The 25,671-nt window shown below is 41.1% G+C and overlaps 1 protein-coding gene across 3 annotated transcripts in view; it reads right to left on the bottom strand.

Annotated features, from left to right (window-relative positions):
* Positions 1-5,038: 5,038 nt before the first annotated feature.
* Positions 5,039-25,671, bottom strand: part of UHRF1BP1L (UHRF1 binding protein 1 like) — a 76,780-nt gene continuing 56,147 nt past the window's right edge. The window contains exons 13-21 of one of the 3 annotated variants that reach the window (XM_036759617.1): positions 23,444-23,637; positions 19,663-21,137; positions 18,837-19,003; positions 17,257-17,399; positions 16,103-16,253; positions 12,778-13,034; positions 12,183-12,291; positions 6,453-6,604; positions 5,039-6,274 (exon numbers count right to left, since the gene is read on the bottom strand). In XM_036759617.1, coding sequence (XP_036615512.1) covers positions 6,146-6,274; positions 6,453-6,604; positions 12,183-12,291; positions 12,778-13,034; positions 16,103-16,253; positions 17,257-17,399; positions 18,837-19,003; positions 19,663-21,137; positions 23,444-23,637 — 2,777 coding nt within the window. In that variant the 3' untranslated portion in view covers positions 5,039-6,145. Of the gene's footprint in view, positions 6,275-6,452; positions 6,605-12,182; positions 12,292-12,777; positions 13,035-16,102; positions 16,254-17,256; positions 17,400-18,836; positions 19,004-19,662; positions 21,138-23,443; positions 23,638-25,671 lie in introns of those variants that run through there. The other 2 variants (XM_036759618.1, XM_036759620.1) reach the window with 2 other exon arrangements.

The following is a 25,671-nucleotide window of genomic DNA, read 5'->3' as shown; positions in this document are numbered from 1 at the left end:
ATGACTGATTGGTAAATATATAGATATGTAGAATTGTTTGTATATTTATACACACATATTGATACACGTGTACGTATATGTACACATATATGAATACATGCTAATGGATACATATGTAAAGATACACATATCATATTCATTTACAAATGGATACATGTGTGTACATGTCTACACACACATAAAATGTGCTTATGTGCAGATACACATATAAGAACTGGTATATGTGTGTACATAAATTGGTACACAGGAGAAAATGCATACGCTTATGTACATATTTAAGTGGATATGTATATATTGATACATATATAAGCATACATGACTACATATAAACTGATATATGAATATATGATTCATATATACATATGCGTATGTATGTATACATATATGAAAGATGTGGGCTTCAGAGCACTTTTAACTTTTTCACATTTCTTTCACATGGATCAACTCATTTTACTTCTGATCCTAAGGAAGACAGGGAAAGTCCGCCACCCCTCCAAATGATGCTGTGCAGACAATAGAAAGCAGGGAAAAACAGGAAGCTGATTTACTGAGAGAAGGGCGTGAAAGATAAGAACAGTTCTCTAAAAGAATCTCAAACCATCAACAACCATGGAGAAAAAAATACTCCAGATGCCTAATGGAAAGAGAGACACAAACACAACTCTGAGGTTTCATCTCAAACCTGTCTAACAGAAAAGATAATTTAAAAAACCCTAACAAACAGAAAGTTGGTATCTGAGGGGCTGTGGGACGATATGCACATTGATGCACTGTTGGTGGGGCTGTGACTTGGTCTACCTGCTCTGGAAAACAATTTGAAATTACATTAGAAAAGTTAGTGAATGTTTATAATCTTTTGTTATGTTATCCCAGGGAACTCAGAGAAAGATTCCATATATATACATACATACATGATATACATGCACGCACACAAACACACACATAGGAAAATATTCATGGGCATCCATCCACTTAAAGGAAGCCAAAACTTGGAAACAAAGTTGGTACTTATCAAATGGGGAAGGACTGAACAAATTGTAGTTTGTAGAAGGAAAAGAATGTAACTGCTCCCCATAAGAAATGATGAAAAGGACTAATTCTGAGAAATATAGGAAGACATATGAATTGACATAAAGAGAAGAAAGAAGAAATGTAACAAGAGTGATACAAATTAAAATAAAGGCAGATGAATTCTGATTAAATGCCATGACTAATTTTGAGGTGAAGGACTATGGATACCACATGTTGCACAAGCCATCAGAAACATCATTGTGACTGTTACTCATGCTTTACTGTTGTCTTTATGACAAAGGAGGGTGATAATAGGGACGATGGAGCGAAACGTGATATCAGAAAACATCCATCATGTAAAAACAAATACATCAATAAGCATTTTAAAAAAGATTTCTTTCTGGAATACTGCCCCCAAAATTAAGGAATTGAGATATTCTGAAACAAAACTGGAAAAATCTGGTTTTTGTCTTTAAGGTAGAATGACCATTGGGTCATATCTATATACACTGGCCTATTCCCTGCCTGAATCTTTGCTTATCATCTAAATATACTCAGAGTAAAATTATATTTTACTCCAGTTCCCCAAATTCAGTGATCTCTTGAAGATCTTATTTATAGAAGATGAAAACAAGGAAGGAAAAAGATACCAAAGACCACTTTTGGAGGCAGATGAGTTAAAAGTCAAAGTGATTATCAGATCTTTCCAATCACTAGGGACTTTGAATGAAGAAAATTTCAAATTAAAAAAAAAAAAAGACATTTGGAGTTAATTCTAAATTTTCTTCGTAAAACTGATCATTAGAGATTTATTGTGCTATTTGTTATACTGATCAAATATTTTAGGTCTGTGCTGATATACACACACACACACATATGCTGATACATACATATACATTTATATACATATAAACTGATATTATATATAGTGTATATATGTACTTACATTATACATATAAATATGCATACATATATGAATCTATATACATGAATTTATACTGATGTATAACTATAAATACATATACATGTAGAAACTTATATGTTTACATATACCACTTATGTGTTGTATATATACATACATATATACATATAAAAGAAGTGTGTGTGTATATGAGAAATGTGAACTTTGCTGCATTTTTAACTTAACTTCGCCATATCACAGAGTTTGTACATACCCACACCTTTGAAGGGGTTTGAATGCATTCATATATTCCTGGCCTTCTCCAGACAAATGTTAGTGCTGTTCCACACGTCGAGACTAGACATCACCAACATCGGACCTAGACAAAGGCATCCTGCACTAAAGTCCTCCTCTAGTGGCTCTGGATTGAGATGGACCCTAGAGACTGAAGGCCATGCCACCAGACCTGGCTGGTTCCACCAAGCTGAGCAGGCTTTGAGCAGGGGCCCACAAAATAATATAAAACTTAAAAAGGGACAAATGTCAAGTTCCACACTTTAGGTACAGAAAATCAATTACCCGGACATAGAATGGTAGAAAACAGTTGACAAGGGAAGATGATCTGGGAATCTGAGTGCACTGCAAGGTCAATAGGAATGAAGATTATTACAGCACAGTCTAAAAAACTGATGCAACCTTAGACTACACTAACATGAACAGCATTCAGAAGCAGGAAGATAGAAATACCAGTGTATCTCCCCCTGCTTAAACTGCATCTGGAGTATCACGTTGCGCTCTTGTTGGTACAACTCAAGGACAGCAACAAAGCTGGAGCCCACTGAGACATGCCACATCAGACATCAGGCATAGGGGCCGTGGGTGTTTGGACAAAAGACTTAGCTGTAACATAACAGCTGTATTTGAAGGTCTGTCTTGCAGAAAATGGATGAAAGTGGCAGGAAGAACTGGGAGTGATGGGTAGACATGACAGAGAGGTAGGTAGATTATAGCTCAATTTAAGAAAAAAACAAAACAAAAGTTCCCTAACCATTTTCCAAGACTGACATGGGGGCTGCCTCCAAAGCCAATGAGCTCTTTGTGACTGAAGCCTTCAGGCAGGGGCTGGGTGACCACTCCACTGGGATGGCTTGGGGGAAGATAGGACAAGATGGCCCCTACATTGCTTCCAGCTCTGATTCTTTGAAAGGAAGATCCTAGGATGACAGACCAAGCTGGAAATGACTTCACGAACCCCTTTTCACAGGAGGCCCTGAGAAGCAGACTAACCCTGGCCAAGATGGCATGAGTAGGTAATGAGCAGAAGCAGCATTTGTAGCTAGGTCATGAGGACCAGAAATTCAATTACCTCACTAGATCTCTAAGTAGAGAAATCCTATTCTACTCATGAGAAGGGCTCTTACACAATTATTTGACGAGGAAAACCTGAAGAGGTCGAACAATTTTTTTTTTCCCCCAACCGGATACTATGAGAATCACATCTGGTCAAAAGGAAAATGCATAAGGCTTACACACAGCCAGATTACTGCTCCCTACTGGTTATGAATTTAAAAGGGTCAGCTGAAGTAAAGGCTCATGGCTTAATGGACAGAGAGCCAGCCCTGGCATCAGGACAACCGGGGCTGAGTCCCACCTCTGACACATGTGCGTGGGCGTGGTGACCCTGGGCAAGGCCCTGAATCTCTCACACACTAAGCAGTTCTCTAAGAATGCATAACGGTCTTTTTTGGTTGAGTAATGGTCAATATCTCATATAGTATAGCACCTGTAAAAATACAGAAAGCCTTCCTGAAATGATCATTGTTTTGTTTGTTAGTTGGTTGAGACCGAGTTTCCCTATCTTGTCCAGACTAGAAGTAACATGGCCATTCGTGGTGGGATCTCTGACCTGCTCCATTTCTGGCCTGGGCCAGTTTACCCCTTCTCCTTGGTCAGTCTGGTATCCCTCTGGTCCTCTCTCCTGTGAGCTTGCCATTCTGGGCCCAGGCTTGGTGAGAATACCCAAATGCAGCTCTGAACCCCCAGACTCAAGTCATCCACCAGCCTTAGCTTCCTCAGCAAGGACCACAGGTGTGGGCCACTCACGACTGCCTTAGAGTTAAGGAGAAAAGATAAGCATGGCCCTCCTGAAAAGTATTGTGGATTATGGGTTGCATTTGGTTTTATATAGGTCAGTTTGGGGGGAAAATGTGCTGCCAATATAAGAAACAATATAAAATTTGAACGACACTAAACTGGAACTCTACTCCAGATGCATTTAAAATTCATTTTGAACTATGAAAATCAAAGCATAAGAAGGCTGAATTCCAGCAATGACCCCACCCAACCCTCGCCCAACTTTTTCATAATAGAGATTGTGCTTCTGTTGAGTCTAAGCCTATAGCTCAAAAATGCTCTGCTGGAGATACCAATTCCAAGGTTAATGACTAAATTATCAAGTGCTTGGCTTGAAGGACAACTGAACTCTATTTGGTGAGGGTGCATCCTGTACAGCAAGAAGGTGCTCGATTCTGGAGGCTATGCCATTCACCAGTTACTGGCGGCCAGCTGTGTTCCGAGCTCTCAGGGAAGTCTCTGGCATTTCTGAAGTACAGTCGTCCTTACTGTTTCTCCAGTATGCATAAACCTGAACCACAGTAGAGCTATTATTAGAAAAGCAAAGAGCCTTTCAATTTGCTTTTTAATTCCAAAGCTAGACATACCTACCCAGTATCTGATGCACACACCACCCGATATTTGACCTTTGGCATCTAAGAGAGGAACTGTAGCTTAGGACACTCATGTTTGAATGCCAGTTTGGCTACTTACCCTTGTGTGACTTCAGACAATCCGAGGGCCCTCATCTATAAAACAAGGATGTCAGCATACAGGTGACCTCCAAGTTCACTTCCCAGCTCTGGGGCCCTTGAGTCTACGCTACTTAGTGAAACCCAGTTGTTATTTTACTTTTTTTTCCCCAGAAAGTGAGTTTCAAACCCCCCACCGCTCACTTAAAACCACCTATCCCTGACCTCCACATTTTGAAGGTTTTTGGTGCTGCTCAGGTGGCCCCCTCCCGTGGACAATGACAACAACATCCGGCCAGTTATGCTCATCACAGCCAAGGGACATATTCCACATAAAGTTTTAATCAAAATCAACTTTATAAATTCAGAACGTGTAAACACCCACCTAATCGGGCATCAAAGAAACAATTGTGCAAAATTATCTTCTGTGTGTAAAACAAAACTCTTCCAATAAGCTTGGGGGCCAGGAGGGAAGGAAGCACAGAGCGAGGATTTGTTAAAACATGTCGCGGCAAGCACTGACTGCCAAATCTAACAAGATACATTCAGTTATTTACTTCGACTAATCAAGTTTCATAGGAATGTACAGGTTGATTTTGAAATCATTTGGCAGCATCCGCTAAGATTTCACTAGTTTGTACAACTTTGTGCTTGTTTATTTATACATTTGTACCATATCTTTGTGTTGAAAGTGATTGCTCGGTTACACAGCTCACCCATGACCAATGGTTCCCTTCACATTTTCATGTGATTTCACAAGATCAGCAGGGGAAATGATTTTCCAAGGTTTATAAACAGTAATATTATACAATGCATCGATCTTATTGGTCTTTTTTTTACATTAGCAGTTCTAGATTTAAATACATTATTTTATGAACAGTGAAAAAGAAAGCTCCCTCTCCTTATTTTACATCCACACTAAAATATTTGAATTTTTGTAAATAACAGCACTGTTAACAAATAGTACAGGGAAACAAATTTAGCAACCCATGTTAACAGAATACATATTCAAGTTGTTCTTTTTAAAAAATATTTCCTACAATATTAAAACTAGGAGATGATTTTTTTCATTAAGTATGCAAGTATTTTACAATATGTACTGAATTCCCTGGATCACATCAGTGTAAAAGGGAGCTAAGCAACAGTAAACAAAATGAAAACAATTTCAATGTTCATACCTAATCCCTTGTAAAAATGGTTTGGAAACAATCACCCCATTATACCTTCTCTGTACTTTTCATGAAAAAGCCAGAGCCCTCCAAAAACCAGGAGACCCCACCTCACAGCTGCATACTCCCTGATTCCAGGGCAGTCAACCAAGGGTTCCCTCCCTCACCCTCTCACTGGCTCCCTCCTTCCCCTGCTCACTGGCTCTCTCCCTGCCTCCCTCCCACCACCCCCGCCCCTTGCTGGCTTGCTCATTACTCGCTCACTCCTGGGGCTCGGTGGCCTTCTTCTTGAGATGATGCAGCAGGGCGTCTTTTTCCATGAGAGCCTCCGCAAGAGCCATTTTAGCTTTAGCCAGTTCCTGCTTGAGACATTCGTTTTCTTCCATGAGCTGAAATAAGGAATTTGGAAAATGTGGGCATGCAGTCCTTGTCCTAAAGCCTTCCTGGAGTATTCCCCAAGTTTCAACATGTTGGATAATTACAAATACACACCAAAGCTAATGCCCCAGTTACTTACTGAATCCAGTTTTCTAAAACAGAACACCATTTCTTTAGGTTTCCCATTACCTTTCTGCTACTAGGGTCTAGAGCACGCTCAGGCACTTCTGGCCACGTCTGAGTCGCTTGAGAGACGGCCTGCAATTTCCTCAGTCCATGATCTCCAACACTTTGATGCACTGGGTCTTTCAACACACTTCTGGTGTTCAACATTCCAGAATCTAATTAAGAAAAAAAAAAATACACAAATCTTGGAGAAGCTGAGTGAATTCCCAGCTGCTGGAGAAGTCTAAGACTTGGCCCGTCTATCAGATTGCTTCCCAACTGCTCAATACAAAGGGCACATTTTAGGCTGGCAGGGCTAGGAAGCATCAGATGCCCTTTCACACATGCCTGGTTTCATTTCGCTGTTTCTTCCATCACATTTGTCAGGTACGATTTGGGTGCTGTAACACACACACACACACACACACCCCACCAGCAAATCTGCTCAGGATCTAATGTTCAAGTGTGTGTGTGGTGGGGGAGGGGCCATGGGGGAAGAGGTAGTTAGGTTTTTTGCTTTGTTTTTGGCAAACATTTATCACACACCTAGGATACGCCAACACTGTGCTGGGGTGTCGGGCACACTAAGACAAAAATAAAGCTGTCCCTGACTTCAGGAACTTATATTTGATCAGGGAAGATGGCATGTACTCATAAAAAATATGCAAAATACCCAGAAAGCAGAAGGGAGGCACAGCTGGGGAGATCAAAAAGGTCTCATGCAGAAGATGGCACCTTGGGAGTGGAAGAGGTGGGGATAAGGGAGTGCATTCCAGACATGGGGGAAGAGCCAGGGCAAAGGCAAAGAGGAGATGGAGTGTTTCCTCTGAAGAATGAGAAGACTGGCCTGGCCAGACCACAGACTACAGCGAGGGCAGACCGGTGCAACAAGGCTCAGAGGTAGGCTAGAACCGATCTGCGAAAGGCTTTCAAAAACAGAGGCTTGTACGAGACCCCAGAGAGGTAATGAGGGTTACTAGGATTTGTTGCCTGGGGGTGCCATAGGTCAGGGTTGTGACCTCTATTTTAGGAAATTCATATTTGTAGAAGATGGCCTAGAGAGGAGAGCAGAGACTTGAGGCAGGGAGACCAACCAGAAGCTATCGTGGTAAGTTCAAGCAAAAGGTGGTAAGGACTTGTTGTCCATGTGAATGGAAAAAAAGGAAATATGTGAGGGAACCTGGGAACTGGAAGATCAGAAAAAAGGAAGTTTAGAAAAAGGACGGGTTTGGGAGGAAAGGTCTGTGAGACACCAAGTTCTAGATTTACAAGAGGCAGCCAGAGGTTCAGAACAGGCTCAGAGGAAAGACCAAGGCTGGACACATAGCTCTGGGTCATCTGCCCAGAGATGACAATCAATGTGAGCTAATATGGTGACCCACTGGAACATACAGCTCAATAGCCATTTGTGTGTGTCCTCCCCGTCAATCCTCCACGTAGGATCCAGCAGAATCTCAACTCACTGGTTGCCTGTCAAGGCTTTCACTTTAAAGAACAAAGAGTTAAATTAATATCTACAGTGATCAAAAAAAACCCAGGTGATTCTTAGCACCCACTACCTCCTTTTCTTTGCTGATCAGCTGCTACCATCACTGCAGAAAGGAAACACAGCTTGGGGCTTCTGTGGTATTTTTCATTGTTTCTTGTGCTGCTATGACCAAAGGATCCAACCCAGGGTGGTCAGGAGATAATGCTCAGGCTGGCCCTCGATCTGCTGATGCAAACTCCAAGCCTTTCAAAAGGAACAGAACCTGCCAGAGACTTTGGGGGCCAGGGTCACCTCTGTCTGCTCCACCGAGGTCACAGTTTAGGAGGTATAACAGCTCTTGTAGCTTTCGCACCTGGAATATGCCTTGGTATAGGCTAGCCCTCCTCCCAATGAGGAGTTCCTCCTGAGACCTCCATTTTGGGGAGCGGGCCAGAATGACCTTCATTTCCCAACCTGCTATGCTTCTGACTTCAGGACTCCAACACCATACCACCACCACCTTTACCACCACTGCCACTAACACCCCCCCCCACACACACACACATTCTAATGCCCTTTTATGGGTTGTCTTCATTTCTTAATGCCTCCTTGAGGCAGGGCTTGTATTTGTAACCGCAGTGTTCAGCACAGTGTATGGCATCTAGTAAGGGCTTAATACCTGCTTGTCACCTTGCCTTGTCTCCCCCACAACATAATGAGGCACTGCACAAAAAGACCACAAGACAGATTATAATCTGTACCCCTGGAGGGGGCTTCCACCCTCACATTCATCAACACAGAAGGTTGAAGATTTATTCTGTGTTTGATTTATTGCTGTTTATAGTGAATGTTGGGTTGCTAGTAATGAATTTCAAAAAGTCCAGAGACTCAGAAACTCACAAAAATAATCTTGCTTTGAGTAAGTGCTCAACACTATCACTCCTGAGAACTGCCACCGAGTCAGATACCATCAAGGAATGATTTGTTCTTATAAAAAAATAAGGCAGTTTTACCCCCACTCCCTTGCTGACTTTATTTCCAAGAACGCATTACAGGGAGACACTGAGCTGGCCTGTGTAAACCAAAGCCTCCGCATCTTCATGTCTGCACAAACCGAATAGCAGCCTCTGCCCAGTGCTGACAGGAAAGGGTCTCACAGCAACATGACTTGGGTTTCTACAGGATCTTCCTTCTAAAGAACACAGTGTTCGTTCCCACCTATTATCAGACTCACTCTTCCAGCATCCAGGACAAGCTGAAGAGGCAGGGTCACTGTCTCCACATTACAAAGGCAGAAGCTAAAGATTTTGCCCAAGACACAGAGTTATGGAGGTGGCGAGATGAACATCCAAACCTTGTGGCTCCTACCTTTTCCTTATCTAGGAGATGGCACCACTCTTTCCTTTAGAATTCCACTGCCTTGGGACCCAAAAATATACGATGTGGCTAAAAAAACTATACAACTAAAATATAGTTTACCACATATAAAGAAGTGGAAAAGGAGAGCATTTAGCCTTTAAAATGCTTTAAAATCCTTAAAAAGATCCTGCTTCCACTTTAAAGGGCAGCTAAGAGACATAGTGGATGAAGTGCAGGGCCTGGAATCAGGAGGACCTAAGTTCAAATCCAGCCTCAGGCACTTAGCAGCTTGGTGACCCTGGGCAAGTCACTTCACCCTGCTTGCCTCATCTCATCTGTAAGATGGGCTAGAGAAGGAAATGGCAAACTGCTCCATTATCTCAGCCAACAAAACCCCAAATGGGATCATGAAGACTGGGACAAGACTAAAGAACTACAGAACACCAACTCCACTTTAAAAGACATAAGAAAATGATGTACATGACATACGTGATAAGACAGAACTGGAGAATCATCCTTCCTTACTGTGGCTAGAGTTGTTATCTAGCTGGGGAGTAAGAAAAGTCAACCATCATTAAAGATAAATGAAGTCTGGATTTCCATATGGAAATGCCATATTCCCCATGGGTGTTCATGCAAATCTACACAGTGCAGGAGAGATTTATTTTTGCCTTGAGCTAGGTTCCTTTCCGAGGCACTTCCTACCAACTAGTTAAGCAGCCTTTCACCTACTGCACTGTGGAATGCAGATAAGAAATAGAAGGGAAAACTACTGAAGAAACAATCCCATCATTATACTTTTCTAAATAAATCTCTCTTGGCCCCTTTCCAATCATACCCAGCTACCTTATAACAATGTACAGAGCCATCTCCACCCTCTGGGTGTCTCCCAAGTCTTTTTGTTTGTTTGTTTGTTGTTTTTTAAGATCTTGTTTTTCTTTCATTCCTAAAATCCTATCATTTCAATTAGTCTTTTAATCAACTAGATCACAGTATTTATTGAGCACCGGGAGAAACAGGGTGGTTGGAGAGACAGGTTCCTGCCTCTCGTCAAGGATCTTGCCAAGCAGCAGCTGGGGCAAGACACAGACACAGGGGCAACGTCAATCAGCAAACCAAAAATATGTAAAGGACACAGAAGTTTTGAGGAGGAAACGCTCCCTGTGGCCTAGAGTGGCCTAGAGAGGCTTCCTGGAGGAGGATTTGAGCTTGGTCCTGAAGGGTTTGTGAACAGAAAGGCATGAGATGTTGGGGGAAGAGCAAGTAGATCCCTCTAGAGGAAATGCACAGGAAACAGGAATGAACAGCTGACCCGGGGAATCATAGGAAAGTCAGACTAGGGCAGGCTCAGAATGAATGCCGCCCACACTTGTTATCTGTAGGTAACAGATGTCAAGGGTAGATAACCTGTCTGTGGACTGGAAAAGACCTGTCTACATTTGTATGTAGACAGAGACGGACAGACAGATAGGGAGACGGATGCAGCTGCTTCTATTGAGACATCTTAGTAACCACGTGTTCAGCCGCTACTGTCCCAGGCACCACCAGGCTCCAGCCACACAGAGGCAAAGGGAATAGGGCTCTATTCTCAGAGAGCTTCTCCTGAGGTCAACCACCTTCACAGAGTGAAGTAATGAGAAAGTAGCTTCAGGGCAGGAGGAATGCTAACAAAACTTGGGGACATAGGCCAAGTACAGGCCTTGGGTAGCAGATGGCTCCTGACCTTGAATGAGCTGGACCCTCTGACAGGCAGGGGTGAGGAGGGACAGCGTGCCAGGCCTGGGGGATGGAGAGCCTGTGAGAAAACACGGATGTGGGAGGAGGAACGTCACAGATGGGAAAGGCGAAGAGGCCAGTGTGGTTGAACGTTAGGAAACTGGAAAGCGAGGACGGAGCCGAACAGAGAGGAGCTCAAAATGCCCCAGAAGAGCCTCCATTTTATTCTAGAGGTAAGTGGAAGCCAACAGAGCTTACAAAGTGGCAGAGTGACATGGTCAGACTGATGTTTTAGGAAAATCAATTTGTCAGCTTTGGATATGGATGGATGGGCTGGAGATGAGAGTCTGGAGGCTCCTGCAATAAACAGTCCATGAAAAAAGGTGCTCAGGGCCTGAACAACAGCTGAAACCCTATGAGTGGAGAGAAGGGAACAGGGAGCGAGTGACAGGATTTGGCAAATTACTACATGTCGGAGCAAAGGGTCCAAGATGACTTTTAGGTTGTGAGTCTAGATGAGAACAGAAAAGTCAGTGCCCTTGGAAAGAAATGGAAAAATGTGAAGGAAGGATGAATTTAGGGTAAAGATAATGAGTTGGTTTTGGACACGTATCTGAGATGCATAAGGGACATTCAGAACTAGAGTTCAGAAAAGAGATGAAGAATGGGTATGTAAATGTGGGAATCTGTAGAGAGGTGATCATTGACCTGAAGTGAGTTGATGTAATAACCGAGAGAGAGGTTAAAAGCAAAAGAAGGCCCATGTCAGAGCTCTTGAACACAAACAGAAAGGACATGAACGGCAATTCATCAAACAAATCTAAGAAGGAAAAGTGAGACAGTAGAAAGAGAACCAGGAAAGTAGAGTGTCAGAGAAACTCAGGGAGGACAGAGTATCAGAGAGGCTACCAGACTGGCAGCCAAATGCTACAAAGCAGTCAAGACAGATAAGCCCTTGGAGAAAAGGTCTGCTTGATTTAGCAATTAAGAGATCACTGGTAATCTTGAAAAAAAAAGCTTCAGTTGAGGGGTGGGATTGGAAAGCAGAGAAACTTTGTTATACTGGCCCCTAACCAAGACAGCCCCTACCACCTCCTAATGCAGCACACACACACAACATAGACACAGACAGACAAACACACACACACGACAGTGCTTTGTACAACTTGCCCTCCCCGAAGCTCCCTACTCACCTGGGTTTTCCTACCTACCTCTGATATGAAAAGAGCCATCATCCTGCCTCTCGACCACCAGGTGATCGATATGGAGCACCACGGGAGCGGGGCCGGGGGCTACGGAGTCACTGTGGGGGCTGTCATCCTATGGACAGGAAAAAGAAAAGTCATTCTGCTGCTGCTACTAGCTCAGAGAATGGTAAAAAGAGGGCCCTTTTAATAAATATTTCCATCAAATAAGGAAACTGAGATGTAACTGCTTACATTTTGTTTCCCAAGAGGTTAAAAATTCTATTCACCCCAGGACTTCACCAGAAAGAGCCAGGAAAAACCAAAGTCAAAGTCAGAAAAACATACATTTCTCCAAGGATTGCTGTAACTTTGGGGAAGGGTTTGGACCAGGGATTTCCCTGATGTAGGGACCTGTGGTGAGGAAACATCCTCCGCCAAGACAAAGCCTCCTCCAAGCACTCAGAGGCTCAGTCTTCAGAGCAGCCTGGGGCATATCAAAGTTGAGGACCTGCCTGGGCTCCTACAGCCTGTACAGGGCAGAGGCAGGAAGGCTGGAACCCAGGTACTCCTGACTCTAGACCACAACACTGAAAAGAGAAAAATAATTTGTTCAACATACTTTTAAATTTATCTTTGTATTGGAAACTTGTATCTTCATGGGCATAACTGTTCCAACAGTCTCATCTTCCAGAAAATGTTGAATATTCATAAGAGAAGAGACTAAAAACTCAGTGCTGAAATTTTCTATGTGACACTGCAGAAATCCATTTTTTGCAGCTAGCAAGGAGTGTACGACAGCACTAGGACCACTTTCAAACCTCAGCGTAATCTCAGGTGAGGCCTTGGCAGGTATAGCCATAGCTTTATGCTCTGAACCTAGTGAAAGGAAATGCAGGTGAAGATTAAATATGTTTTCAGCATCGAAAAGATCTCCAGTTCTCTGAGATGAAAAACTCATTGCTGCGCTTCCTCTGATCATTTATAGGTATAAGAAGTTTTATTTCCCATTTCCCTCCCTCTCTTGCTCACCCCCTCACCTTCCCCACCCCCCCCAACCCCAGTAATCTAAGGGCTAATACTCAGACACCAAGATATTGCCCACACACACACACAGAGCCCTTTATATCTAACTCTTCATAGGCAACTTTCTATCATGATCTCCACTCCTCCCTGCACCAATTACTTCACTGAATCATTTCTACTTTAAAGACATAGAATATATTAATAACACAATGTAATAAAAGATGAATTTAACTAAGTTACCCCTGAAAAACATCCCACAAACTATTGCTAATGTTTAGGTGTGTGAATGTGTTTATATGTCTGGGATGCACAGTGGATGGCCATAATAATGTCTACCATAAGCCACAGGAAAGTCAAAGTCAGTTCATAAATGAGCTTCCAAAGAGTCCCCAGAAGCCTATGGACTACCCCATTCGGCCTGACAGCGAGAGGAATGTAATGCTGGTGTTAGAGGCCAAGGCACTGTACTGACAGAGACTCCCTGTCTGTCACTGTCTACACTACTGAAGCATGATGGGAAACTCGTCATTACTAAATCCATGCTACTGAGGAATTTGCTCTATTTTCTTTCAGCAGGAAGAAAGAAATGAAAGTAGAGAATGGAATGTTGGGAATTTTGTATAATTCCCAGTAAAGGCGCTGAGTACTCAGGAAGAGGAATAGGAGAAATTAAGGTGCTTCCATTTATACCCTAAAACCTGATAGTCAAACTCACGGCAGAGCAAAGAACAGTAAAAACAAACTGGGCAATTCAGAAAGTAGTTGCGCCTGAGTTCATGCCGGTACTGCTCAAATTTCTAAGACAGTAAATAAATAATACTGAAAGAAAAGAAATTATAGAGTTTGGGGTTTGGTGGGGGGGGGGGTTGTTCTTAAGCTTCCTTTGGGGGAGAGGAAAGGAGGAGTCTTTTAAAAACAGAAAGACTAGACAATGTGAAAAGGCTAGAGTGTAAATACATGATGCTTCCTGAATCAAGGATACAGGAAATGTCAAGTTACATATCTCTAACAACATAAGATCGATTCATATCAAACATAACGTTTCACCATAATTTAATTCAGCTTGCTAGTACCTAAGGAAGTACAGGCTTTGAAGTTCAAAGTCAGAAATACTTTTAGCAACCAAAATAATATTCACTTTTAAACAGAGAAAAAGCATTTCCATTATTCCAAGTTTTTCTTTTTTCCCTTAAAGTTAGGTATAATGGAGCCCGGCTACAATTCATCCACAGATATTTATACTGATTATCTCTTACCTGCCTACACCATTAATGTAGCTGCATTATATATAAAGGACTTCTCTTCATTCTGGTGACTGAATTGCCTCAGCCCACAATGACTCACATTTCACCAGACTTTGTAATGATGCTGCTCTGGTGGACTGAGACACACTAGGGCTTCAAACCCTCGAGTTGCCAATAAGGCCCTGTCAGTTTTTTGGAGACTGGCAAACTACTTTACTGCAAATTATATTTTTACACTCAAAGAATCACCTGAGAATACAGACTTATTGCTCACTGGAGTAACTCAGTAAGCATTCACCATATAACTCATGCAACAAGGTATCCAGGAATATTTCTTTCTTTAAATAATTTATAGCAAAAGAGAAAGTTTTGATGGGCCCGGGTAGGGAAGATGATGCAACCTACAGACTCAGGAAATCTAGGGACCTGTAAATAACACATCTTGATGTGACTACAACATGGGTTCCAGTAGGAGAGGAAAGATTTCAGATCCCTACATCCCCCCTTTTTCGGTTTTACTACCACAACATGTTTCTCAGCTCTCACTTAACTTGGCTCTCAGTGATTTCCCTGTTTCAATGGATCCCTCCAGTCTGGGCTTGGCTTCCCTAATTCCATGAGGTCTGGAGCAAAAGCACTCTCATCTGCACTGCCTAGGCAAAAGAAAAGCTGGCAGCAGACTCAATGCGCGCCATCTCTTGGATGCAGTCTTACAGACAAATGGCTCATTTACCTGAACTTCCCAGAATGAGTGGTGAGAACATATTTATTTGATATCATGCAGGGCTGAATTTAGTTCAACCTGTAATGTACCAGATATAGCAGTCTGTGTATATAGCAAAGAAAAAGATTGCAACTCAGTGCATTTTTAAAAGATAATGGAAAATAATGAACATTGTCATTTTCAATCTCTAGACTTCCAACTTAATGAGCACTTTCTCCAAGTGAGCCAAATAAAGCACTACATGAGATCTAAGCTTATATTAGCTCTGGAAAGGGCATATTATAACCTGGTTTCATACTCACAGGCTTTATTTCCTTTGTTGCTTCAATCTAAGCTGTGTCAGTTGCAACTCTCCAAATTGAGCACGTTCAGCATAAAAGAGAAGCACCATGAGGGCGGGGAACATGCATTTTTCCACCCCTACCCACCAATAGCCTATACACTGGGCACTTGATCAAGGGAGCAGCAAACACAAGCTTGTATTACAAGATAATGAGAATTCAAATCTCAATATTAAACATTAAGTTTTCCCTTTTCGAACCAAGGGGGAATTGCTCTCCTCTCACAGAAGTGACCCATCAGACCAAAGGATTTGAAGTCTAAATAGAAAAAAAGACTGTGAAGTTCTCAACACATGAGATATGACAATCACACATAAGAGGAAATGAATCAACTGTAAGTTATGTTTCCTTACTTATCCTACAAAAATTCTCCTAACTCAGTCTTTACAGAAGTAGCAATCAATCTGAACTGACTAAACATGTTTTGGTCTTACTAGAAATGAAAGTCAATATTCTATTAGTACTTCTACTATGAGACCAGTAGAAAAGTTTTTCTTGAATCTAATCAAAGAAGGACACTCTACTGAGCCATAATGTAGAAGCCAAGCAATGCAATTTCTCCCAAGCTATCTGTCATCTGTGAAAAGAACTGAAGATCACAGGTACTCTTACCTACTGGACGATTACAGAGATATTGCCGAATGCTGACATTGCCTAGCTGGCTGGGAGACACTTGGTTCACCTGAAGGCAGATTTCAGTGTCTTCTCCTCGGATGTCAATTTCCCCATTAACACCAGTGATTTTAAACACCACAACTGACATCTGTTAGCAAGTATGATTAAAATCAGAACAAAGGACAAAACTTAAAATAAATTGGTTTGGAAGAGCTGAGTAATTGTTTTCTATACATACAGAAACATAGAGGAAAGCAGCATTTCATTAATTTAAAATGTGTAAATATGAAGCATATTGTGGTACTGTAATATTCTAGTGCTTAATTCTCAGAGAAAAACCAGAGGCACTCTGAGATCACATGGGTCAGGGGTTTTGTCTTTAACTTTTTTAGTGATGTACTTCCTTGCTTCATGAGGGGCTCTGTCCTCCTGAGACCTGGTTTGTGACATTGTTGAAATGTGGTGAGAGAACTCTGTCCTTAGTCAAGAGAGCTCCCAAATTGGATCAATGTATTCTTTTTTCCACAAACCACTATCACCTCTCATTTACAAACCCAGTAAGCCTCCCATGCACAGACCTCCTACCTCTATCCTTTTTTTTTCTTGGAGGCAATTGGGGTCAAGTGACTTGCCCAGGGTCACATAGCTAATAAGTGTCTGAGGCTGGATTTGAATTCAGGTCCTCCTGACTCCAGGGCCCATTTGCTCTTTCCACCATGAAACCTAACTGCCCCACCTCTACCCTTTTTCAAATTTTATTTGGACTCAGCTAAAGGAAATGTAAGAAATTAAAAGCAAAGGCAGCAGAGAAGAACGGACAAGAAAACAAAAAGAAAGACAAGAAGAAATGTTTCCAATCCACCCAGGGATGAACAACGTGGTAAAACGGCAGGAAGTTCATTCCAACAAGAGCAAGCACTAAAGCCTGGGAGGCTGCAGACTGAACTGCCCTGCTGCACCACATTCCTCAGTGATTATACAGCCAGAGGAGTGTGCTTGCCCTACCCGCCCCCAGCCCCTTCCCCACCTCTCCTCGCCCTCTCTCCCCATCCCCCAACCCCCAATGGGGAGGAGGTTCAAGTTTCTGGAATGTCCGTGCTAAGATGAGTTGGTAGCACATTTGCCTCCAAAGAATCTCCTCAAACCCTTACCATTTCTTCATGATTTTCTTGAGCACTCTCTGAATTTGTACTGACGGCATCTGGAGAGGACTCCGCACAATTCTGAATCTTTGCACCAACACTGGTATTTTCTAACGGACTCTGGTAATTCATATGTGAGATATCTTCAATACCTATCATAAGAGAATTGAACGAATATTTCATAAAGTCCACTTTCCATACAAGCAACATCACATTTATCTAACAGCAGCTATATTAAAATGAAAAAAAATCATTCCTGTATTCTGACAATAAAAATACCCTAACTTTCCATACCTTCAATGTTATCCCAAGCATTCTTATGCCAAAAATCAAATCAAATCAAAGACTGGTAAATGAACACAGAATGAGTCAGAGTTCCTTCCATTAATATTTGCCCAAAACATTACACAAAAAGACGCTGAGCTCTCAAACTTCTGAGTACAGTAAAATTCACCCATTTCTGATAGGTCTATGCTCTGACTACTCTCAAAATGCCTAATTCCAGGAACCACTTTCACCTTTACATCATTCTAACCTCTCCTATCTGAAAGAGCAAGGATCCTCTTCTTCAAGGAGCATACTTTCCATTTCACTGTCTTTTTAAGGATTCCACAATGATTCCTGGCAATGCTTTTGTTAAGGCTCCAGCCTCATTACCTGCCTTGCCACCAGGGGCAAATCTTTATTCTTTCCTCTCAAAACTAACTCTCTCTTTGTCTCTGTCTCTCTCCAGTTCTGGAAACACAATCAAATCAACTTTCCCACTGTTCCTAGAAGGAATGTATCGTTCTACTCCCTAGTGGCCCTCCTCCCCATTCCTGTAACTTTCCTGACCAAAGTACCCCTTCCTGGGCATCAATTCACTACCTGTGCTATCTCTCTCCATTAAAGTGTAAGCTCTTTAAGGGCAGGGATGGTCTTTGCTTTTGTATTTATATCCCTGAAGTGCTTGGAATATAGTGAAGAGCTTAATAAATGCTTTTTTCATTCATTCATTCATTCCATCACAGCTTGAGCCATCATGGGCCCCATATCACACCAAATGTTATCACAGAATTATTCTCTCATCTTCACAGTCCCCCAAGAAGTAAAAAAGGAAGTATTGTTTCCAAATCATAGATAAAAAAACTGAGCCACAAGGAGGTCAAAAACCCAAATCAAACAGCTAGTCCTCTCTATCTGCCTCAGAACTTTGACTATACTCACCACCAGAGTTTTTAAAAAGTAATTCTATGTTAACATATATTTTCTACAATGAAAATTATATAATGAAATTCTATCTGGCCATTCTATGGAACATGAAATTGTACCAAAGATTTTTTTTTAACTTTAGTAACAAAGATGTTTCCATTTCCTCAATGGTGTGTAACTGAAGTTCATTAATCTCCCTTTACCACGTCTAAGCATCTCTCTCCTTCGTGCTCTATTATAACCCAGGAGCTCTGTGGAGTTGTTTTAGATGTTTGCAGTTTGGAGAAATAACCACAAAATTTAATCCAGGCTGGAAAAACGATGGAGGAACACCTACCAAGTGCTTTAAAGGAAAACTAAAACAAGACTCACTCCAATGCTTAAGACAAGTGTCTTACCTTTTTCCAAAAATATATGGCTATCATTTTCTAAAAGCTGTTCTTCCAGCATCATGCTGTCAATTGAAATGGCATCCAGTGAGACTTGGGATGGACTTCTCTTCATGTTCTTATAAGAAACAGAGAATGCAGGAGGAGGGGGCAGGCAGCGTTCCTTAGACTTTCCACTTTTTAAACATGTAAAAATATTAGGGAATTGGTATGAGAAGGGCAATTCGATTATAGCATTATTTTCTTCCAACTAAATAAAATAAAATCCTATAAACTACTCTGAGACATTAAAAATGAGCTATTTTAAGAAAAAAATGAACTTTCAAAAAATATGTGAAAAACATTGATAACAAACATTTTAGTCATAATCCAGGAATCCATTAAGTTAAGATGCTAGTATTTCAATGAGGGGTGGGGAAGAAGAGGAGGTGGGAGAAAGAGAAAATGAATACTTATTAACTGAAAAAAGCAAACTAAAATCAAAGCCACATTTTAAAAATGTTTATTCCTCACCTTAGTGATGGACAATTCTCTGACGCTTTTTCCCAAAGAAAGTTAAAAAATCAGATACCTTTTTATGCCAATACTCCAAAACTATCTTTGACATATCATTTCTGATTTTTATTTACAAACTTTCACTTTTAAGAGTTAATTTTCATTTTGGTATTAACTATTATAAACTGAAAGAATCCACCATGCAACTTCATATTTGTAGACTGACTTTAAATATGCGATACCTAAGTGCTAACTGATCATCTATAGTAATGACAGATTTACATACTGAAAACATTTTCCTTAATTTTTAAAAAAATGAAATTCAACAGTGAATAATTACCTTAAAGAGGATCTACCTGTGGATGCCTGATCTTTATTTATCTCTTGTTCCTGAGAGAGTAAAGCAGTTTCTGGGATCAAAGAGTCTGCAGTTCCATTTGCTTTATCCATTAAACTATTTGGAAACATATTTTGTTCATCATCTTTATCAGTTAACAAAGTTCTAGAATCTTCTCTGACATGTAAGACATGAGGTGAATCTGTGGAAGATGAGCTGCTTTTATCCCTAATTTCCATAAAAACTTCTTCTGTCCCACTTTTGCAAACTTGCCCAGTACTTTCGTCTTCAGTTATTTTCCCCAAGCTTTTATCTGATGAATCCAAAAACGACATCCCTTTTTGCAGATTTGTATCACTGGCTGATTTAAAAAGGCATGGATCCATGGAGGGGACGTGGCTAAGGTCAACACTCATGGACCTATTGTCTGCCATCAAATTAACACCTGAACTCCTCATGGGATCCACTGCGCCAGTTACAGATTTCCTTTTGGATTTCAGAGTTTCTCTAGCGTCCACAGGTGAATCTTCGGGGATCACTGGACCTTGGCCTTCAGAGAGGGGAGACTTAAATGAATGGGCTTGATCTAATGGATGGAGCAGCAGAGCAACTTCTGCACTTTTCAGTAAAATGCCCACACAGATGGATGCCTCTGTGGCAGGTTTGCCCGTCACCGCTTCCACATCTTTCCTTAAGTTCTCAGAAAGCAGAATAAGGGACTCGTGGAGAAAAAGCAGGAATAGATATTGGTAGTGATTGATCTGCATACTGACGTGTTTCTGAATGTGAACCAAGACATGAAAGTCAGCATTTGGGGAAGCCATGGCAGGAAGGGAAGTCATGAAAGTTTCAGATGGAGGCACGCTCTGAGCACCATCTGTCACAGGCACAGACTCGGTGCTGTAATACTCCTTGAGGAGCTTCTTGCGTTTTAGGCGACTGGCCAGATCACTAGAGTCACTTTTTGAAATGTTTAAAGGTGTCATATTACAAGACTGGAACTCTTTTTGGGACTCTGCAAATCGGGTGGGCTGGCAAATCCAGAGGGAAAGGGGAAAGGAGTCGACAAAGTTCACGGGCCGTCCCTTCCCACTTCTCATTCCTTCATAGTCTATCCAGAACTGGGCAAAGTGCACAGCCCAGACATCAGTGGCTGCTGATGTCTTAAGAGTATATTTATTTAACTTGGGAGTGACATAGCCTTTGTAAACATCATGCATCTTGGTATCTTGTTCATGAGCATGTCTCTGGAAGATTGGATGTAGGAGATCAAAATTATCACAAGATTTGGGAAAGCTGGTATATGTTTTACTAAAAAAACTGCAATCTTTGAAGTCCTGGAACAAAGCTTCTAAATCAGAATGCCTGCAGTTTGGAGAATGCCTTGTATTTGTGGCAATCATTTCAGAACTCTGAACAGAAACTGCACGTGGTTGATCTTGATGGCATTCTGATTTCTTTTCAGAAGGAATGACAAGCTAGAAGAAAAAAAAACATTTTATCTAGTCAAAGCTATAAGTACCTAAATCTATTTTCATTTATCAAAGGAAAGACTTAGCTCAGAAGGGATTTTCCTAAAAGTTTCACGCAAAAATCAGTTAAATGCTTTACTATTTGAACATAAAATGTTAATTTGGTCACATTGCTTATGTGAGAGACAGCTAGATGGTGCCACAGTGCACAGAGTGCTGAGCCTGGAGTCAGGAAGACCAGAGTTCAAATCCTACCTCAAGCCCTTTCCACTTGTGTGACCCTGAGCAAGTTACCTTATCTCTGTCTGCTTGTTTCGTCATCTGTAAAATGGGGATAATAATAGCATCTTCCTTGCAGGGCTGTTTTGAGGATGAGTTAACATTTGTAAAGCCTGTTGCAAACCTTAAAACACTATATAAATGTTAGCTATTGCTATTATGGCCATTATATGATCTTATACAATGTAAAGGATATTTTCTTATAAATTTTGGAATTGTGTAGTGTTTCATAGATGATATGTGACAGAACGAAAAAATATAACATGAAAAAATGTCAGATGCTGGGAACCTCTTTATGATGTGTATTTATTCAGATTTTTTAAATTCTCTGGCCCAAGTTTTTGGTATGTTCTCTATAAAAGACTTAGAAAACAGGAGAAAAAGTAAATGAATCAACTCGAGAGACTGATTTCTTTTAATATTCATTGTAAATGCTCATACACTAAAACCTTAACAGATAAGTGCACAACAATACAAGAGTACCAACACAGGGTCTGTAGTCAAAGGACCTGGAATGGATTCCGACGTCCACTACTTATTAGCCCCATAGGCCTCAGGTCCCTCATCTGTAAAATAAGGGCATTACTTAGACTCTCCTCTCTCTCACAAGTGTGTGTATACATACTATATAACATCTTAGATCATGTTATATTACATATAATCTCAAAGTTCTCTTATAACTTTAAGTCCTATGATCCCAAGATCGAATTCAGTATCTTAAATGACATTTTGAAAACTTTTAAATATTGAACACCTATATGGAATTTTCTTTATGAGAAGTTCAAAAGTCTTAATCCCAGGAATGATAATCTTCAATTTACTGATCATGTACTAGAGGAAGGCAGCATGGAGACTCAGATAAGAAAGGGACCGACTGCCAGCAGGATGGCAAGTATAGCCATCAGCTACCCTCAGGAGAGAAAAGTCATTTAAATCTCAGTTTCGTTGGCCATAAAAGAAGGAGGTTGGATTAGATGATCTTGAAAACAGATGATCTCTATGACCAGACAGATGATCTCTAAGGCTTCTTCTAGATTCAGAATTTAAGATATTGATCCTCTCTGTCATGAGAGAAATACGGATTTTTGTGAAGTCCACATCTCCTCACTCTTCACTACATGACACCATTTCTCTGGGTCCTCTCTCTGGAATGTGCCTGCTGTTAACATTTTAGTATTAGTTCAAATATTATGATATTCAGGGGGATAGGTTGCCAAATCCCATAATCATAGACTTTGGTTTCATACATATGTGTCTATGTACAGACACATATGTATGTGTATATAGACACACGTGTCTGTATATACACATATATATGCATAATACACACATATATTTTTAAAATCTCTTCCTTAGTCATAGAAATTGGACATGAGGGAAAGAAACCTTGAGCTAATTTTAAAACTTCAACTTAAGAACTCACCTCCAGCCAGAACATTTAAATCAGATTTAGTGAGCAGTAAAACTAATTATAGTTTCACATATTTCTTGCTTACCTCTGAGTGAGCCAAATGAGGAAATGGAAGTCAGAAAATGAAACAAAGGGACGGAGGCAACTATAAATTGAATAATCAATTTCTTTATGATGAATGAAAACTTAAAGTTTAAAAATAAAGTTGCTAAATGAAAATCAGCATCACAGCTGAGAAAATTTACACCATCAAAGGCAACTGAAATTCTGGAAATCATAATGCTAAGCATGGAACCTGTTCCTGCTCATGATGTCAAAGTAACTTTGTTCTAGGATCATGGGATTTAGAGCTGGAAAAGGCCTCAGAGGCTTAGAACTCAGTCTCTCTCTGACTCTATGGAGGAGGAAATGGAAGCCTCCAGAGTTTATGTTACAAAAGGCTGCAAAGGTACTAAATTAGGAGCAGAGTTAGGGTTCAAATCTCCGTGTTCCCCAGATCTAACCCCCAAACAAGGAAGGTTGAGGAGACTGGACCTTGCCCTCACTGGACCTTCTCTGTTGTTCTGGGCACCACATTTCAAGAGGGATATCTGCAATCTTCTCACCAGTGGTCATACAGTACCTTAAGCATTAATCCATCAATTCGAATATCAACGTGCTCATCAGACTTTGAATTGTCATTCAACTTGTACATGGTCATGAACTGATTGAGGCTTTGTTTTAAATCCAACACAAACTGATTTAACCAGAGAAGACTTCTCTCATCCAGAGTAAACTGTAGTGCATTCAGTTGTACATAAAGGTTGGGACATGGAACTGGGCAGAAGAAAAATAAACACAAATGTGATTTTTATAGCTCTAAAGCATAAATAATCTTCACTAAAAACAGAAAACACAAGCACTGGGGTAGTCAGGCAGCGAGAGGGCACTGTGGACAGAGCACTAGGCTTGGAGTCAGTAAGCCCTGAGTTCAAATCCAGCCCCCAACACTCACTAGCTGTGTGACCTTGGGCAAGTCATTTAACCTCTATCTGCTCCATCAGTTTCCTCATCTATAACAAGCAAACTGAAGGCACTATATAAATGTTAGCTATTACTATTAGCAACAGCCAAGGACGACAAACTCTAAAGGCATCTCTGCTCAGTAATCTATCAGCAAATACTCTGGAAGTTGCTCTCAACCCTCCCCTGTAGAGATAGGGACCAGAACTATGGTTTCCCCTGTAAGAAAGGACTCCCAGTTGAGGAAACTCCCTCTACCAAAGCAGGTTAGTCCTTTCTTTGCAACTCTGAGTCAGGGGGTTGCCTATGGTACCAAGAGGTGACTGTCCACAGTCACACAGCCACTACTAATGTGTCAGAGGTGGGATTGAACTCGAGTCTTCCTGCCTTCAAGTCAATCTCTCTGTCCAGCTGTCTCTCCTTCCTTGGAAGAATGCTCAATCGAGAATCTAACCATCCAACTCCAAATGAAGCCAAGAATGGACATGAGAAAGAATTCCTAAGGGGTGCCTCCACATCACATACGATTCTTCATAGCATTTCTCAAAAAATGTTTCTGTGCCCACTTCAAATGAACGAAACATGAACCAGGTGCTCATTTCTACCATGCCCTGCATTTCCCTTTGCTTGACGACAGAAGATCACTTCTTCTCAGTTCTACTTCATGAGGAATGAATATGAGCTTTCTTAAAAACAGTCATGCCTGAGAATCCTTTTAAGTCAACCTTGTGCACTGTCCAGAAGATTTTTAAGAATCCTGCTCTGACTTCCACACGGTTGACATAAATGATGCTCACTAGAGTTAACGCCAGGCTTGGTAACATACAAGAAAAATGACTCCCTGTACAACATGCCCTAACATGGTGGTTCCTGGAGGTGATGAGATAAAGAAGGGAGCTTTCTGTCCAATGACAAAAGGGATAGAAAAACCTACATACAACAGAAAATCAACACAAATGTGACCCTTGATTCCAGCAAATACAAATATGCATCAAAAAAGATGGTGGAATGTAAAGGAATTTATGCTGCATTAAACCAAAACGAGCCGAATGGTTTTGGGGTGAAGAGTTTTCATCTTAAAGAGGATCTTAATTTTCTGAAGGTTTTTAGACATTCTGAACATTTTCTCAATGAAAATGGTTTAAATGAATGCCTTAAACAACATCCCTTGGTTTCACTTAATTGTTAACATGACAAATATTGTTACCCAAACTGAAGAGAAAGGTTTAATTTAGCACAAGGTTTTTTAAGCAAACTCGAAGGTTTACCCACCAACATCCTTCTAGCCCAGATCCTGATTACATCTGTAACCTTGTGCCTGGATTATGGCAAACCCCAGGCTGGCCTTCTTACTCTCAATCTCTCCTACCTTAATTCATCCAACATACCTGCTAATTAACTGCAGCTATTAAGTCTGCAACATCAAATTAGTCTTCCTTAAGCACTACTTTAGTCATTTCCATCCTTCTCTTCTGATGCCTAAGTTTCCCAGCCCCCCTAATACTGCCTCCAGCCAACATTCCCATAGTGCTTTACCATAAATTTGCACACATGATCTCATTTGGCCCTCACAATTAATCTGTGAGGTAGAGAGGACAGGCAATCACATTTTACAGATGAGGAAACAAAAACTCAGACGAACTAGTCAATCCATTAGGTATTTGTTAATGGGCTTCTTAAACTGTGGGTTAAGATGCCAAATGAGGTCTCAATCCAGAGTTTAAGAAGTACTGATAGGGGTCTCAAGTGGAAAAGATTTAAGAAGCACTGTAAGTAACTAAGGTCACAAGGTGAGTAAGGGTCAGAATGATGCCTACAGTTCCACGGTGCCATGTTTGTCCCTCTGGC

Source organism: Trichosurus vulpecula, chromosome 5 (assembly GCF_011100635.1).
Source record: "Trichosurus vulpecula isolate mTriVul1 chromosome 5, mTriVul1.pri, whole genome shotgun sequence".
NCBI classification, from domain to species: domain Eukaryota; kingdom Metazoa; phylum Chordata; class Mammalia; order Diprotodontia; family Phalangeridae; genus Trichosurus; species Trichosurus vulpecula.
The sequence above is the reverse complement of the archived record's forward strand: the minus strand, read 5'-3'. Positions and strand labels throughout refer to the sequence as shown.